General features: G+C 47.2%; 1 protein-coding gene across 3 annotated transcripts in view; it reads left to right on the top strand.

Annotated features, from left to right (window-relative positions):
• The window catches only part of ME3 (malic enzyme 3), a 184,160-nt gene that overhangs the window by 111,166 nt on the left and 58,220 nt on the right, over positions 1-14,774 (top strand). For all 3 annotated transcript variants that reach the window (XM_019450034.2, XM_019450033.2, XM_019450035.2), the window contains one exon: positions 7,597-7,672. In XM_019450034.2, coding sequence (XP_019305579.1) covers positions 7,597-7,672 — 76 coding nt within the window. The remainder of the gene's footprint in view (positions 1-7,596; positions 7,673-14,774) is intronic.

Genomic DNA, 14,774 nt, shown 5'->3' with positions numbered 1-14,774 from the left:
TAAAGGAACCACGTTTCTGGGATCAAGAGACCTGTGCTTCAATCTCACCTCTACCTCCACATCTGTGCTTCTTAATCTCCTTTATCAAATGGGGGTGTTGCCCACCTGATAGTTTTTCATGAGAATTAAGATATGTATATAAAGAGTCTAACCCTAATAGTGTTCCTGGAAGAGAGATACTCAAAAAAGCCTATGGATGGATGGATGGATGGATAGATGGAGAGATAAGTGGATGAGTACATGAATGGTGAATAAGTGAGTGAATGAATGAATATTGCCCATTTGTGCCATGTATTTCCTTTCAGTCTGCCCTTGATAACACTTTCATTGAATATTAGCTCTTGCAGGGAACATGGAAAACTTTTAGTCCCAAGTGTGTATCACCCCAGTATTTTGCCCTCACTCAGTGACCCACATAATGAAAAGATTTTCCACCAAACTTTATGACTGTTTTCCTGTTTCATCAAAGACACATCTAACTGCCAGTCGTGGCTCTTAAAAACATGCACATTGATTTAGTATAATTCTAGTTAAAATACAAGTTAATAATTAGCTACTAAAATCTACCGAGCATTCACTATGGGCCAGGTACTTCACTGGCATTTTGTCAGCATTTGAACCCAGGCGGTCTGACTCCTGAGTCTGGACTCTTTATTTTTTTAATTTTATTTATTTATCTTTGAAGAGGTGGGAGGGGCAGAGAGAGAGGGAGACAGAGGATCCAAAGCTGGCTCCGCACTGTCAGCGCAGAGCCCAATGCAGGCCTCGAATTCACGACCGTGAGATCATGACCTGAACCGAAGTTGGATACAAGCGACAGCCATCCAGGTGCTCCCTGAGTCTGGACTCTTACGACACTAGCTCAGCAACGCTAAGAGCTGTCACTTGTTGAATGCTTACTGTATACCAACAAATACTCTGATAAACTAAATACGCATTGTCTTAGTCCTTATAGCAAATATATGAAGCACCTGGTGTCATGTTGTCATGTTACAAACTGAAGCTTGAGGAAGGGAAGTAACTTGTCCATTGCCACATCTCTGGTGAGTGGCAGAGGCAGGCTTTGAACACAGGGGCTATTGTTGTAAAGCACATACGTCTAACCCCTAGTCTGTGCTACCTTCCATCTGCCATTTCTCCAAAACCACACTTGCGTCGCTTGCAGCCCCATCATTTTCAGTGCTTTGGATTATTGGGAATTAGCTGGAAATCCCTATTCCAGCCTCAGGGACGCCTGTGAGTCTGAGGTCTCAGGGTGAGACAAAGCAGGTGCAGGTAGGAGATCCTCCCATGGCGCTTATGTATTTACTTCCTGAGGTCACTAAGAAGGAATGCAGAGGAGTGAATGTCGCATTTCTCACTTGATCAGAACCTCATGGAAACAGACATAGCAGCCAACCCCATCACCAAGTACTGCTGGAAAAGATGGTGTCCCCTGACTACAAAGTGGCTAAACCTGCAAATAGGTTGCTGAGGGCATTTAAGAGGTTTTCTTTCTTCCCAGATGCAGTTCTGCCAGGAAATGGGTGGATGGGCAAGAGACCCCCATAGGATCCTGCTGGAAACCTGCTGTCCATTTGTTTATCATCAGAATCCCTCACTCTGCACATTTTACATTCTCACCAACGTGCATCAAAGAGGAATGTTTCACTACTGGCCACAGTGGCCTCTCTGGATGTCCATTTCCTCTTTTATAAAATGAAGTCTTTGGACTAGATATTTCAAAATCCTCATCCAGGGCAATCAATTTGGGCAATCATTTGTAGCTACAGTTTGTTTAAAAGTTTATTTATTTATTTTGAGAGAGAGAGAGAGAGAGAGAGAGAGAGAGAATCCCAAGCAGGCTCCCCCACCATCAGCACAGAGCCCATCACTGGGCTCAAACTCATTAAACGCGAGATGATGACCTGAGCTGAAATCAAGAGTCAGACGCTTAACTGGCTGAGCCACTGAGATGCTCCCACTATAGTTTTGATAATAGATGGAAGAGCACTTTGAGAAGTGATTAAAAGCTCTTGATGCATTTCAAAAGGTGTTATTTTTTATAGCATGATCCCTGCAGAGCATAAAATCATATATGCAAAAAGAAAAAATCTTTTGAAATTTTAGTAACTCAAATTTAAATGTGAAACATTCACTTTAAGTGAATGTCCCTCCTCCCTCTCCTTATCTTCAACGAAGAGGGACTGTTTTAATGTACCAAAGAATTTTTGTAACCATACTTTTTCTGTGTTTAGGATTAATCACACAAGAGCTTTGCTAAGATCTGGAATAGTGTGCATGGATCAAACCCCTTAGTACGTGAGCTTTTTGTTAAGTATCACTAGTAAGCCTTGATCTTATCAAGGGAATGTTGAGAGTCAGAGTTGTTTGGGTGGGGACATTTCCAGAACAGAGCCAAGTTAAGAGCTTTAAGAGGCCAGGAATGCGTCACTGGGATTAATTAGTATAGGTAAATGACTTCCCCAAGGTCACTCAGTGAGTCATCAGTGATCCTGGGACTCAGTTCTTCCAGCTGGAAAGAATTGGCATCCTGTTGGCATTATTATTCCATGTGACTAGCTCTGGACAACCCCAGGGGGGAAATCACTTATGGATATTAGAAGTACAACTGTGGGGAAGTAAAAACCAGCAGAAATACACCCCTAACAAGACCTCCTCAGGCCTGGCCTCAGAGCAGTGGCTGGTTTGGGAGGTGGAGAAGGTGGTTCTTTAAAAGTTCTGGGCTTATGTACTCACCTTGATCCATTTACCCTTCTACTGCCACTAGGCAAGTACCCCTAGTTAAACTTCAGGAGGCCCATGTGTGGCTGCTTTTCTCATACAGGTCATTCCTTGAAGTTCATTATTATGAACATAGTGCGATTTTCCAAACTCACATTTCCTGGAGATCATTCATAAAAACAACTACCAAGAAGCCAATCCAATGCCTCGTTTTCATCTTGATTGATATGACTGAGTGCCCCTTGGTCATTTCAAAATGGCACAGCAAATGCTGGAACTTGCTCTCAAACCTTGTGAATAAGGTCATTCCAACACCCACATTGCCCTCCATCAATGTGATGGAAGGAGCCCTGCATCCCCCAAGTCTTAGACTCTGGGGTTTTCTTCTTCCCCAGCGTGTCCACCCACTTTCATATGTGCATTCCCCTGGTCTAAGCCACAGGGCACAGTCTAACCCAGCCCAGCCCCACCCAGCCTTAGTGATCCCTGGTGCATGAAACAACCCCACATGCATAAAAATTTTCTTCTCTCCAACTTTATTCGGCACCTTTCATTCTCATCCCTCAACCTCAAGCCATTCTCAGGTTCACTTGCTCACTCCATTGATTCGCAAAGCAGGTGTTGAGCATCTATTATGGACTAAGCCTGGATGTACAGTAGTCAACAACAACAAAATAAATGTTCACCTTGCCCCAGTGAAGCTTATGGTCTAATTAGGGAGGTAGCGGCATATTAACAAAACAGCCACACAAATGAATGTAAGAAGTTTGTGTATGCAGGGATGGCACTTTGAGAACGTGTAACAGAGAGCTCCGGCTTTGACTCGGAAGTCATCAGGAGAATGAGGAGGATCCACTAAACAAAGAGTGAGGAGAGGGGCGCCTGGGTGGCTCAGTCGGTTAGGCATCTGACTTCGTCTTAGGTCATGATCTCGCGGTTCGTGAGTTCAAGCCCCGCGTTGGGCTCTGTGCTGACAGCTCAGAGCCTGGAGCCTGCTTTGGATTCTCTGTCTCCCTCTCTCTCTGCCTCTCCCCCACTTGCACTCTGTCTCTCAAAAATGAATAAACGTTAAAAAAAATTTTTTAAGTAAATAAATAAAAATAAAAAGAGTGAGGAGGCGCAGGGTGTGCCTGGCAAGGGAACAGTATGTGAACTAGTCCTGGGGTAAGAAGATCATGGCACGTGGAGGGATGGAAAGAAGGCCAGTGTGGCAGATGACGGGAGAGTGAAGTAAGGATAATAAGTTGGCAAGGGCCAGACCACGCGGCCTTGCAGGTCGGCCATGTTAAGGATTTGGGTCTTCATTCCAAGAGTCATGGGAAGACAAGCACAAGGAATAACAAAGTAAGACTTTGATTTCAAGAACCCCTCTCTTTATACTGTATGGAAAGTGGATTGGAGACACACAAGAGGCGGTGCCCCAAAGGACACCCCACTCTCTCTTTAGGGAAGAGAGAATAGGAGCCTGGACCAGGGAGGTGATGTTAGGGTAGAAAGAAGCGTATGAACCAGGAGCTACATAGAAGGTAGAATTGAAGGACTTGGCGTTGGGTTATGTTAAAGGGGAGAAGATTGATTCCAGGGGACTGGGATTGTTAAATTAGATGTATATACTAGATGGGAGTGTGGGGTGAGGGGTTAATATTCACTGAGAAAAGGAGGAAGGGAAGAGAATCAGGTTTGTCTTGGGTCTTTGTTTTGTTCTGTCTTTGAGTCATAGTGGTGGGAGATTAGGATCAGAGACTTGGTTTTGGACCTGCCGAGTTTGAAGTGCCTTTGAGACATGCAAAGGGACGTGTCAGGCACACAGTTAAATATAAAGGGCTGGAACAATGGCTCTAAATCCAGGGGTGACACTGCCTCCCAGGAGACATTTACAAATGTCTGGAGATATTTTCGGTTGTCACAACAGAGTATGGGGGTGCTATTGCCATAGTAGGTAGAGACCAGCGATACTGCCAGACACCCTACAGTGCACAGGGCCACCTCACTTCTCACAGCAAAAATTTTCCAACCCAGATGTCAGTAGCACCAAAGGTGAGAAACTCTGGACTGTGGATATCTGAGCGTCACTGGCCCAAAGCCTTGGGCCACATACAGTAATAAGGGTAGGAAGGAAAGTGGAATAGTACAAGTTTTTGAGGAACTATAACACCTAATAGCTGGATGGCCCTCCATGAAAGACAAAGAACTTCAAGCAGCCAGAGGTAAGAGGAAGACTCAGAGAGAGAGTCACAGAGGCCGAAGGTTGGGTGGGAGTAGGTAAAAGTGTCCGACGCTACTGGGAAGCCAATGGCAATGAAGAATGAAAATCCCTGTTATACTCAGGGATATGGAAGTCATTGGTGGCCTTAGCAAGTGCAGCTTTGGCCGCATGACCGTGAGAGAAGGCATGCTGCAGCTGGAGACAAAAACCAGCGGCAGCCAGTGTAGACCACGCTTTTAAGAAGTTTGGTGATGGGGGCGCCTGGGTGGCTCAGTCGGTTAAGCGTCCGACTTCGGCTCAGGTCATGATCTCACGGTTCGTGGGTTCGAACCCCGCGTCGGGCTCTGTGCTGACAGCTCAGAGCCTGGAGCCTGTTTCAGATTCTGTGTCTCCTTCTCTCTGTGACCCTCCCCCGTTCATGCTCTGTCTCTCTCTGTCTCAAAAATAAATAAACATTAAAAAAAAAAAATTTTAAAAAAGAAGTTTGGTGATGGAAGAGAGGAGAGAGAAGAAACAGTGTTGGCAAGGAACGTGGAAGCCAAGAATAGTTTGGGGTTCCATGGTGGTCTTTGTTGGTTTGTTTTGTTTCAGTTTTTTTTTTTTTTTGATGGAAAATGTCTAACATGCATAAAGTAAGCAGAATATTCTAAAGGAGCTCTGTGTAAAACCCTGTCTCTCCAGATTGGCAGCAACTGAAATCTCTGTTGGGGTTTTGCTGCTCGCAGCTGCGGCTTCTTTACCAGGCCCTCGTGTGTGCCCAGGTGATGGTCGGCAGCTTAATGATGTGGGCGGGTTTTATACCCAGACCTGGGAGTTCATTCTTTCTGTGGCTCCTTCCCTTCCAGAATGCCCCCTTTCACTTCCTGGCTGTTCTACCAGCCCTAACTCCCCTCTCTGACACCTCGAGCTGGGAAGGCTCTCTGCTGCCCTAAGTTGCCTTCAGACTAGACTCCCCTCAGACATGAAGCTGCAAATTCGTAAATCTCGAGAGGTGTAATTCCTGCTTTCAAAGGTAAATTCCCTTTCAGTTTCTGCCTGCTTTTGGCCAACCTCCATTGCCTCAAAATGTATATTTTATACACTCTTAAGCTTTGTAACAATAATATAATCGTTTTTAAAAAATAATAGTTTTATTATTGTTATCTGAAGAAAGTTTAGTCCGTTCAACAGACTGTCACTAACAAAAGCCAGAAGTTTGTAAGACGATAAAGGTTTGGGGATATTGTGGGGCTGATGGGAAGTTAATGGACAGTGCAGAGGAGAGAAGAGGTAATTAAGCATAAGACTTTATAATATTCATTGGAACAGAAGGAATGAAGGAACTGTCTGCAGATGCAGAAGTTTGCAGGTTTGGTGGTGGGAGGTTGACAGAGATGCCATCCCGTGGCTTCATGTGACATCAGAGGCGAGGTCACTAGGGGTGTTGGGGGAAGGTGAGGCTGTTTGTTGGAGGTTTGAGAACAGAGAAGTTAAAATGGTCTTTGCAAAGAGTAGAAAGAGTGGATTTTGACCGGAGAAACACTGAAAGAACAAAGACCGGTCGGCTGTTGGGAGTCCACGGTGGGGGGGTGACAGTGACGGATTTGTGGAAGTGCCATTCAGTCCTGTGGTAAGACTTTCTCCGCCTGCCTTCGGCCGCCTGGGTGGAGGCGTACAGGGAGCAGAGAGGAGGTTTGTCCACAGTTGGGAGTTTTACAAGACTGCTGAGACTAAAGAACAGGGCCCAGGGTGTTGACATCGTTGACTAGGGCATGATTTAAATAACAGATCCAAAATGTGAGCATCTCACGAAGCCATGAAGCACTGTTGGGAAGTCTTCTCTGAGTTCACCAGGGCAGTGAGAGTGGGGGAGGCTGTTCTCCCACAACTCCCTGGCCTCCTCACATTGGCAAAACAGTGAGTGCTTCATTAGCAAAAGGAGTCTTTTTGGGTGTATTGGACAAAAGAGAAAGAAGGAAGTGGCACGAACTATCCCATCTTCATACCCCGATCCCAGGGCAAAAGACTCAGGTCCATATACAGAGGGCTGAACTTTAGAAGTTCTAAATCATGCTAATGAATTGTTATGTAAAATAATGTTCCACCCACACCCCCGCCTTTACAGATACACCTTCATGCTGGTCTGGAAGGCCAAGTTTGAATTTAGAAGTCACAGGCTCTAGTGCTGCAGGGAAAAGTGTCTCACATCTGGCAGCCCACCCCTCCTCCTCTGCCCAGCTCCATCCCCCACTGCCTGTGTCTGGATGCCACAACCCACAAGTCCATGTTCCAACCACAGCCCCAGGCGTGGGGGTCTGCCCACTGTGGTGTGGGCTGTACTCAAAGGAGGACTCAGAGAAGAGGTCGACACAGTTTCCTGAAGCAGCTTTGGGTCCCTCAGAGAATTCTGGGGTCCTTTGTGCCTGGTCTACAGGGCAGAAGGGAGGGGCAGTCTCTGGAGAACACAGGCCCCAGGAGGGCACAGCACTTGGCCCCGTGGACTCCTTGCCTTATGGAGAGGAGACACTGGAGTAAGGCCAGGGCAGGGCAGGCAATTTAGAGGTTGCCTTTGCCCAGGTCTGTGGGGAAAAATTAAATGATGCAGTGATAGACAGTATTGTGGTCTTTGTTCTGTTCGTAATCTGACTGGCTGGTTTCTCTGTGTGTACCTGTTTTGTTTTTCCTAGGGGGCTGTTTATCACCATTCATGACAAGGGCCACCTTGCAACAATGCTGAACTCTTGGCCAGAAGACAATATTAAGGTATGGTCCCATTTTCTTTGCTACTGTTCTGTTGTTGGGTGAGTCCTTTCAACCGGGACCAGAGGCATCCCCAGCTAGAAAATGAGCCACTGCAACACCAAAGGCTTTCCCAGACCCAGAGCACAGGCCGGTGAGAGCCAAGCATAAGCGCACCATGGAGCAGAGGTTTACATTGACCCCCAGCCATGTGAAATTGCCCTTATCATCATCATCATCAGTGGTAGTAGCAGTAGTAGTCTGAAGACATGTTCAGCATGTATTGAGTACCTACCAAATATACACTGCCAGTTTCCATGGTGGATTTGGGGAGAAATCAGAACTTCTCCGCTAGCTGACTTTTCACGAGGAAAATAAGACAGAGATACAAAAGACTAACAAGGAACCTGATCAGAGGTAAAGGAAGCACACAGAGAGAGCTGAGGGTTGAGGGCAGAGATTACTTCTAGCCTAAGGGGAATTTAGAAAGACTTCATGGGAGAAGTGACATTGGAGCAGGGCCCTGAATTGAGGGGTAGAGTTTGGCCACGTAGGCTTTGGAGAGAGGACATGGGATGAGGATATTCTTCAACAAGAGGAAAAGCTTATGATGAACGGTACCTTCATGCCTGGGTGTATGCAGTTAGTGGAGGTGATACATATGGAGTGACAAAATAAACCTTCTTCCTGGAATATCAGTTTTACTGAAAAATATCTAAGTGGAAAACATATTTATATCATAAGCAGGATATAATATAGAATGCACACTTTGTGTTGGTTTTAAAATGTAAGACATGAAGCTTTGTAGGAACTTGTTAGCTTCTGGCTACATGCCCAGATCTCCTCCTGCCATAGGGACTTTTGTGGAAGAGCACGGGGGGCTTTCACATTTAACATCATTGTTACTTTTGGGGCACCCAGGTGGCTCAGTCGGTTAAGCATCCCAACTCTTTGATTTCAGCTCAGGTCATGATCTCATGGTTCATGAGTTCGAGTCCCGCATCAGGCTATGCAGTGACAGCGTGAGGCCTGCTTAGGATTCTCTTTCCCTCTCTCTCTCTGCCCCTCCCCTGCTCGAGTTCTCTCCTCTCTCTCAAAATAAATAAATAAACATTAAAAAAAAAAGATCATGTCGCTTCTGCAGATGAAACATGCGAAGCAAAAATGCAGAACATCTGCTAGTTGCTTCATGAGGGTAGTTCTGGCCCACAAGCTGGGGAGGGGCTAGAGCTGACTGAGCACAGTGTAAATACCTCTCAGGGTGATGCCAGCACCGCCCTGCTGGACTGGGAGGCTGAGGCACCCCAGCATTGCTTCCTCCCAGACCCTCCCTCCCTGTTCCTGCCAGTTCCCTGAACGACTCCCACCTCTCTGCACTAGGCACTGAGTACAGCTTCTTTCTGCACACTTCTCTTTGCATTCCACCCACTTCTGGCCCTCTCTGGGAGTGGTAGCATTCAGAACCAGAGCATGGAGGCCAGGACCTTGGCTCTTGGGAGCCAGGCCGAGCCACGGCCAGGACCCTGGGACTTCAGTCCTGGCCACGGTGAAGAGCTCATTTCATACGTCTCTGTCTGGGTGTGATTTTGCCCTGTGCTTCTCTTCCCCGCTTATCTGCTTAGACTCCAATTATATGCAGGCCTTGGCCCTGAGGGTTTTGGTCTCCATCCCAGAAAAAGCAAGTTCCTAGGGTGTGTCTAGTGAAGCTATAATAAAATCTGAACCATGTTAAGGGAAGCCAGCTCACTGGATGGGAAGTTAACTCCAGCCTGCCCTGTGCAGACATGCTGCTGATGTCAGCAGACGAATCTGTCTACCTTCCTAGGAGGTTCAGCCGTGGTGAAACCTTGTACATAGGAGGCATGCAGTAGATGCCTGCTGAGGTGAATGAACTCAGCGGACATGATGAGGGCCTTCCGTGTACCAGGCACTGTGCCAGGAGCAGAGAAATGGGGTCTCCACCAGCACACGCCGTGCCTTCGTGCAAGCTACGAGGAATTCAAAAGAATGACAAAAAGCCATCCCCTCTTAAACAGTAAGAAGAAGGTGCCCGTTCCCCCGGGCTGGCAGAGGCTTGGTGAGGGGCTCGTGGACGGGATTTCTGGTTCTCTTTGCTCCTTTGGTCAGGGCACAACTTAAAAAAATACTCGTTGACTTCAACAAACATAGTTTGAGGCCCTTCTAAGGACTAAGCGCTAACTACCAGAGAGTTGGAGACAGCAACTTTTGTGATTTTAGAGGAAGAGAAACGGAGCTTTAGGTCACCCCAGATGGGGTGGGACTGGAGCAGACCGTAGACAGAGACATCTGAAGCCTCTAGGGCAAGCAGAGGTTCCATGGGCAGATCTGGACCGGTGCATCTAATTTGGTTGCTTCCGTCTACCACATGGTAAACATCTATATGATTTCCCTGTAGTTTCCGGGATAAAGAAGGTATACAGGCCCAAACTCAAGGAGCTCAAAGTCTAGTTGGAGGGACTGACCCAGAAACAACTGCAGTAGACTGTGTGCTGCCCAAGAGAGGAGCCCAGAGACAGAGGATCAAATGTGCTGACTGGCTGACCACTACCCCTGTAGTAGCTTAGAGCAGACAAGTGAATGGCTGGGGCCAGCTCCTCCCCTCCACCCTTTCTGTCTGTCTCACTTGGGAGAAACCCCGAAATCAGTCCCTGGTAACTCTACAGAAGAATCAGCTCTGGCTTTGTGGTCAGACATCTTGAATCTGCCCTTTACTTGCCGTACATGTAGATAAGCTCTCTGATCTTTGTTTTCTTCTTGTGAGGACTAACCATAGAGTCTGTACAACACTGAAAGGCACTCACATGGTTGTGGTCATTGCTGGAAGTAGAAGGGGAGGCTGTAGGGCAAAGCATGGCAGGGGAAAGATTGCAGAGGCCTTGAGAGCAGCCAAGGAGGAGGCTGTGTTACCTGCAGATCCCAGGCCACAAAGGGGCAGCCGGCCAATCTGGCCCCTAGACATGTTTGACTTGGCCTTCAGTGATTTTTCAAATTTTTGAATTGGTAGGCAATATTTTAAAATCGGGAGACTTCATTTGAGAAAGGAAACATAGAAACTTGGATTTCTGGCTTTCTCTAGAAAAACCAGGAGCCCATAGCTGGGCTAAATATTGGGTCCATAGTTTGTAAATAAGTCAATTAGGACTGATCAGGCTGCTCCCCGGCTTACCCCAGCCTCCGGTCTGCCCCACCAGTCTTTTCCTGGAGGATCCTCCCCCCCCCCCCCACCCTGCCCCACCCCCGCCACTCCTAAGGCTGCCCTTTCAAAGGTTCAGAATGTTCCAACTCCTAGTCTTTCTTGTTTGCTGGTGTGTTTCCTCCAGTTGCCTTAAAGAGGAGTGAGAGACACCTGGGTGTCTCAGTTGGTTGAGCATCCGACTTCAGTTCAGGTCATGATCTTGAGGTTTGTGAGTTTGAGCCCCATGTTGGGCTCTGTGCGACAGTGTAGAGCCTACTTCAGATCCTCTGTCCCCTTCTCTCTGCCCCTCCTTCACTCACGCATGCGTGCACTCTCTCTCTCTCTCTCTCTCAAAAATAAACATTTCATAAGACAAAAAAGAGGAGATGAAGGTCTCCCTCCCTAGGCAGGGAATACCCTTCCATGGTACTTGGGGGCTGGTGCAGATTCCCCATCATTACTTCCTTTGGTTCTCTCAGCCACTGTGATGAGAGTGGAGGAAGGAAGATGTGCCATGAACACCTCCAAGGTGGGTCCTTGAAGAATGGGTTGGGGTGTGTCGTTCCTCAGGTGAGCAAGCTGAGGTGCTGTGACTTGCCCATGGTCAGCCATGAAAGGTGTTGATGCCCACAGAGCCCTGAAGCTGAGCCTCCTCTCCCCCAGCTGCTGAGCCCAGGAGGTGGTTTTCCAAGGCACAGGTATCTTTAGACCCTGATGCTGTTGGCCTCTGGGCTGGAGGGGAGGTGTGGTCCAGAGGAACTCAGAAGATAAAGGATGACTTTCCTTGGTTTCCCAGCCAGAAAGCAGGACTGCAGACAGGTACAGGAGAAGTAGGCTGGGAGGGAAGTGAGGCCAAAGCCCAGGGCTGCGGAGACCATGAAGTTTTGTGGGCCCCTCTTGTTCAGGGAGGAGGGGACGGGCCAGGCTGCCCAGAGCTGTCCAGCGTAAATCACAAAGAGGAGTGAGAACTGCTTTTCTGACTCTTTCCCACAGTGGCCACTGCCTCGAGCCTGAGGAAGTCTCGGCTGAGAACAGCCCTCCTCCCCACAGCTTTCCCAAGCTCCTAAATCTCTCCCTCATCCCAATCCCAGCAGCTTCCGGGGGGAGGTGCTTAGAGGTGGCTGGGCACAGGAGCGGCCCCTTCCACGTGGGCAGGCAAACTTATGAGGTGCTGGCACCAAGTGCCCGCCTGTAATGCACAGGCCCACTCCCTCCTCAATGTCAGAAGGTGGGTTTCCTGGGAAACATTCTCTGAGACAGATATCAGCATATCAGGGAGTGCTCTTGGGGTCAACACCTCTAGAAGGGAAGGAAGCAGGAGAAAGCCCAGAGAGAGGCTGAGCTGGGTGAGGTCTCAAGGAAGACTCAGCTGAGCCCATGAGGAGCCTCTGTAGCTGGGGTCGTCCTTCAAAGTCAAACCAACTTGAGGCAGGGGAGCCAGGCCTTTGTAGCCCTGCATCCACCAGTCATTGGTTGTGGACTGCTACCCTTTGGAACAGGCTGTGACTTTGGGCAAGGTGGCTCTCTTCAGTCAAGGAAATTCTCAAAGCGGGCTGACAGCTGAGGGTACGGCTAAGGGAATCACTCCTTCAGTCCTGAAAGGGAGATGTGGGCAGCTCATCCCCATATCCACCTCACACAGCTCTGCCAAGTGCTTTATGTAGATTACCACAGACTTCTCCTCATGACTTGTAAGTGGTAGGGATTATTATTATCCCTATGGTAGAGACAAGGAAGCTGAGAGGTTAGGTTGTTTGTGAAGGGTGGAACCAAGAATTGAAACTGCAGACTGTGCATCATTTATGTTGTGGATAGTAGGTGGCGAGGGGGGAGGAGGAGGAGGAGGAGGAGGAAGAGGAGAAAAGGAAGGACGAGAGGGAAGGAGGAAGGAGAGGGATGCATACACAGGGCTGTGGGCAGCCCATGACATAGCTACAAGTCCAGGGAAAGCAGGGCTACAGCAAGCAAGGAGTCATGACCCTCAGGGCAGTCTGAGGTCGGCCCCATTGGGTCCACCTACACTAAGGGACATGGACAATAAGTCAGAAAATGCTGTATGTCCAAGCTAAGTGGACAGAGGAAGAATGTGGCCCACCCTCCCCCTAGTCATCTGAAGTAAGAAGAATTAGGAGTTGCACATGCCATCCAAACAAGGAAACTGATCCTGTAGTTCATATAGTTATTGCTGGGCTCTAAAACTCCACAGTGCTACTCAGATTTGTTCTCAGCCTTTTGACCTCTACTGCACTAGTGGCCCTTGGCATCAGCTCCAATGATGTCATGAAAAATAGGATCCAGTATCTCCTCTCCCAACTCATTCATTCACACAAAAGGTCTGAATTAGCCCTTTGGAGATCTTTTGCTTTCTATGTTAGATCTGTCACATTGGCCACTGTTTATTCAGTTCATATCACACTGCAGGCACCAAGCACAGTGCTGAAGAATCAAAGATGACAAGTCCCATTATTTGCCCTCAAGACAAGCTAGAGGAGGGAGTGATGACTTCTGGAAGGGGAGAACATCATGGAGGAAGGTGACTTGTGTACAGCTCCTTAAAGCACACAAGGATGGTAGGATGTGGATCAGGGAGATCATAGGGATTGAGGGGGTAAAATGGCATGTAGTCTGGAAAGTACAAACCTTATCAAGGTTAGAATTACTCTATTTGGATAAAGAAGAAATTCAAAGAGTAGATTGGACCTGGACCATGGAAGGCCTTAAATGCCAGTCAAAGATGTTTGAGCTTTGTTTTACAGGCATCGAGAGCCCCTGGAGGTTTAGGGTAAGAAAGTGACAAATCTGGGTGTGCTTTGGAGACCTGCAGTGGAGCAGGGGGAATCCCAAGAGTGGAGAGACCAGTCAGGAGACCACTACAGTGGTTGATGAGATGGATGGGCTGACCTAAGGCAAGTGGCAGTGAAAGTAAAGTTCATGGAACAAATGGAAAAACAAGGAGCAAATCAAATCAGCAGAACTTGGTAACCAGTTGGCTGTGGCTGAAGGAGACAAGACAGTTTTGACCTTGGGAGATAAAGGTAACGAAGGGCAAGAAGGCAGCAGAAGTGAAAGGTTTAGAAGAGTAAAAGGGAAAAGCAGAGTCATTTGGTTAGGGACTCAAGAATTTGGGAGGACTATTGGACATCCAAGTGGCAATATCCAACAGATAGCCAGCTGTACATGGGCATTAAGAATGACACTTTTTGGGATAAGCACTAGGTGTCCTATGTAAGAGATGAATCACTGGGTTCTACTTCTGAAGCCAGGACTACACTGTATGTTAGCTAACTTGAATTAAAAAAAATAAAAAATGACAGCAGAAACCACAAGTTTTGCATGGCTGACTTTCTCAGCCATTAGCCACTGCATCTCCGCTTGGTTTCCATTTCAATCACTCATTTAACAGATAGTTACTGAATGGCCTTTCTGTGATAATGCTGAACTAGAAAGAAATAAAACAATTAAAAATTTAATATGGGATCTTTGCCCCAAATAATAACCACCATGGTAATCATAAGAGAAGCAACCATTTATTGATCACTTACCCAACGCACCTGGTGAAAATGAAACTGTTATTTCATCTTTACAACAATCTGATGAGTGAGGTATGATTATTATCCCTATTTTATGGAAAATTAAAACTCAGAAAAATTATCTGTTTACCCAAGTTTACATATGGTACATTATCAAGAAGCCTAGATTTAAATACTGGTTATCAGACTCCAGAACCCCTGCCATTAACCTTTAGGTTGTTTGGTGAGATAAAATGTGCATTTTTTAAAATGTTAAAGTAGCACCCTATGCAAGGATTGGCAAGCAGTAGGTGCTTAATCAATGTTTGTGGAAGGCAGGCAGACAGACAAGGAGGGCGAGCAGGCTACCTGTGCAGTAGCTATAAGAAGTGCTAGGAGAAATCACATTAGATTGTCGTGG

This window comes from Panthera pardus, unplaced genomic scaffold (assembly GCF_024362965.1).
Source record: "Panthera pardus isolate Hobbes unplaced genomic scaffold, ASM2436296v1 HiC_scaffold_12, whole genome shotgun sequence".
NCBI classification, from domain to species: Eukaryota; Metazoa; Chordata; class Mammalia; order Carnivora; family Felidae; genus Panthera; species Panthera pardus.
The sequence above is the reverse complement of the archived record's forward strand: the minus strand, read 5'-3'. Positions and strand labels throughout refer to the sequence as shown.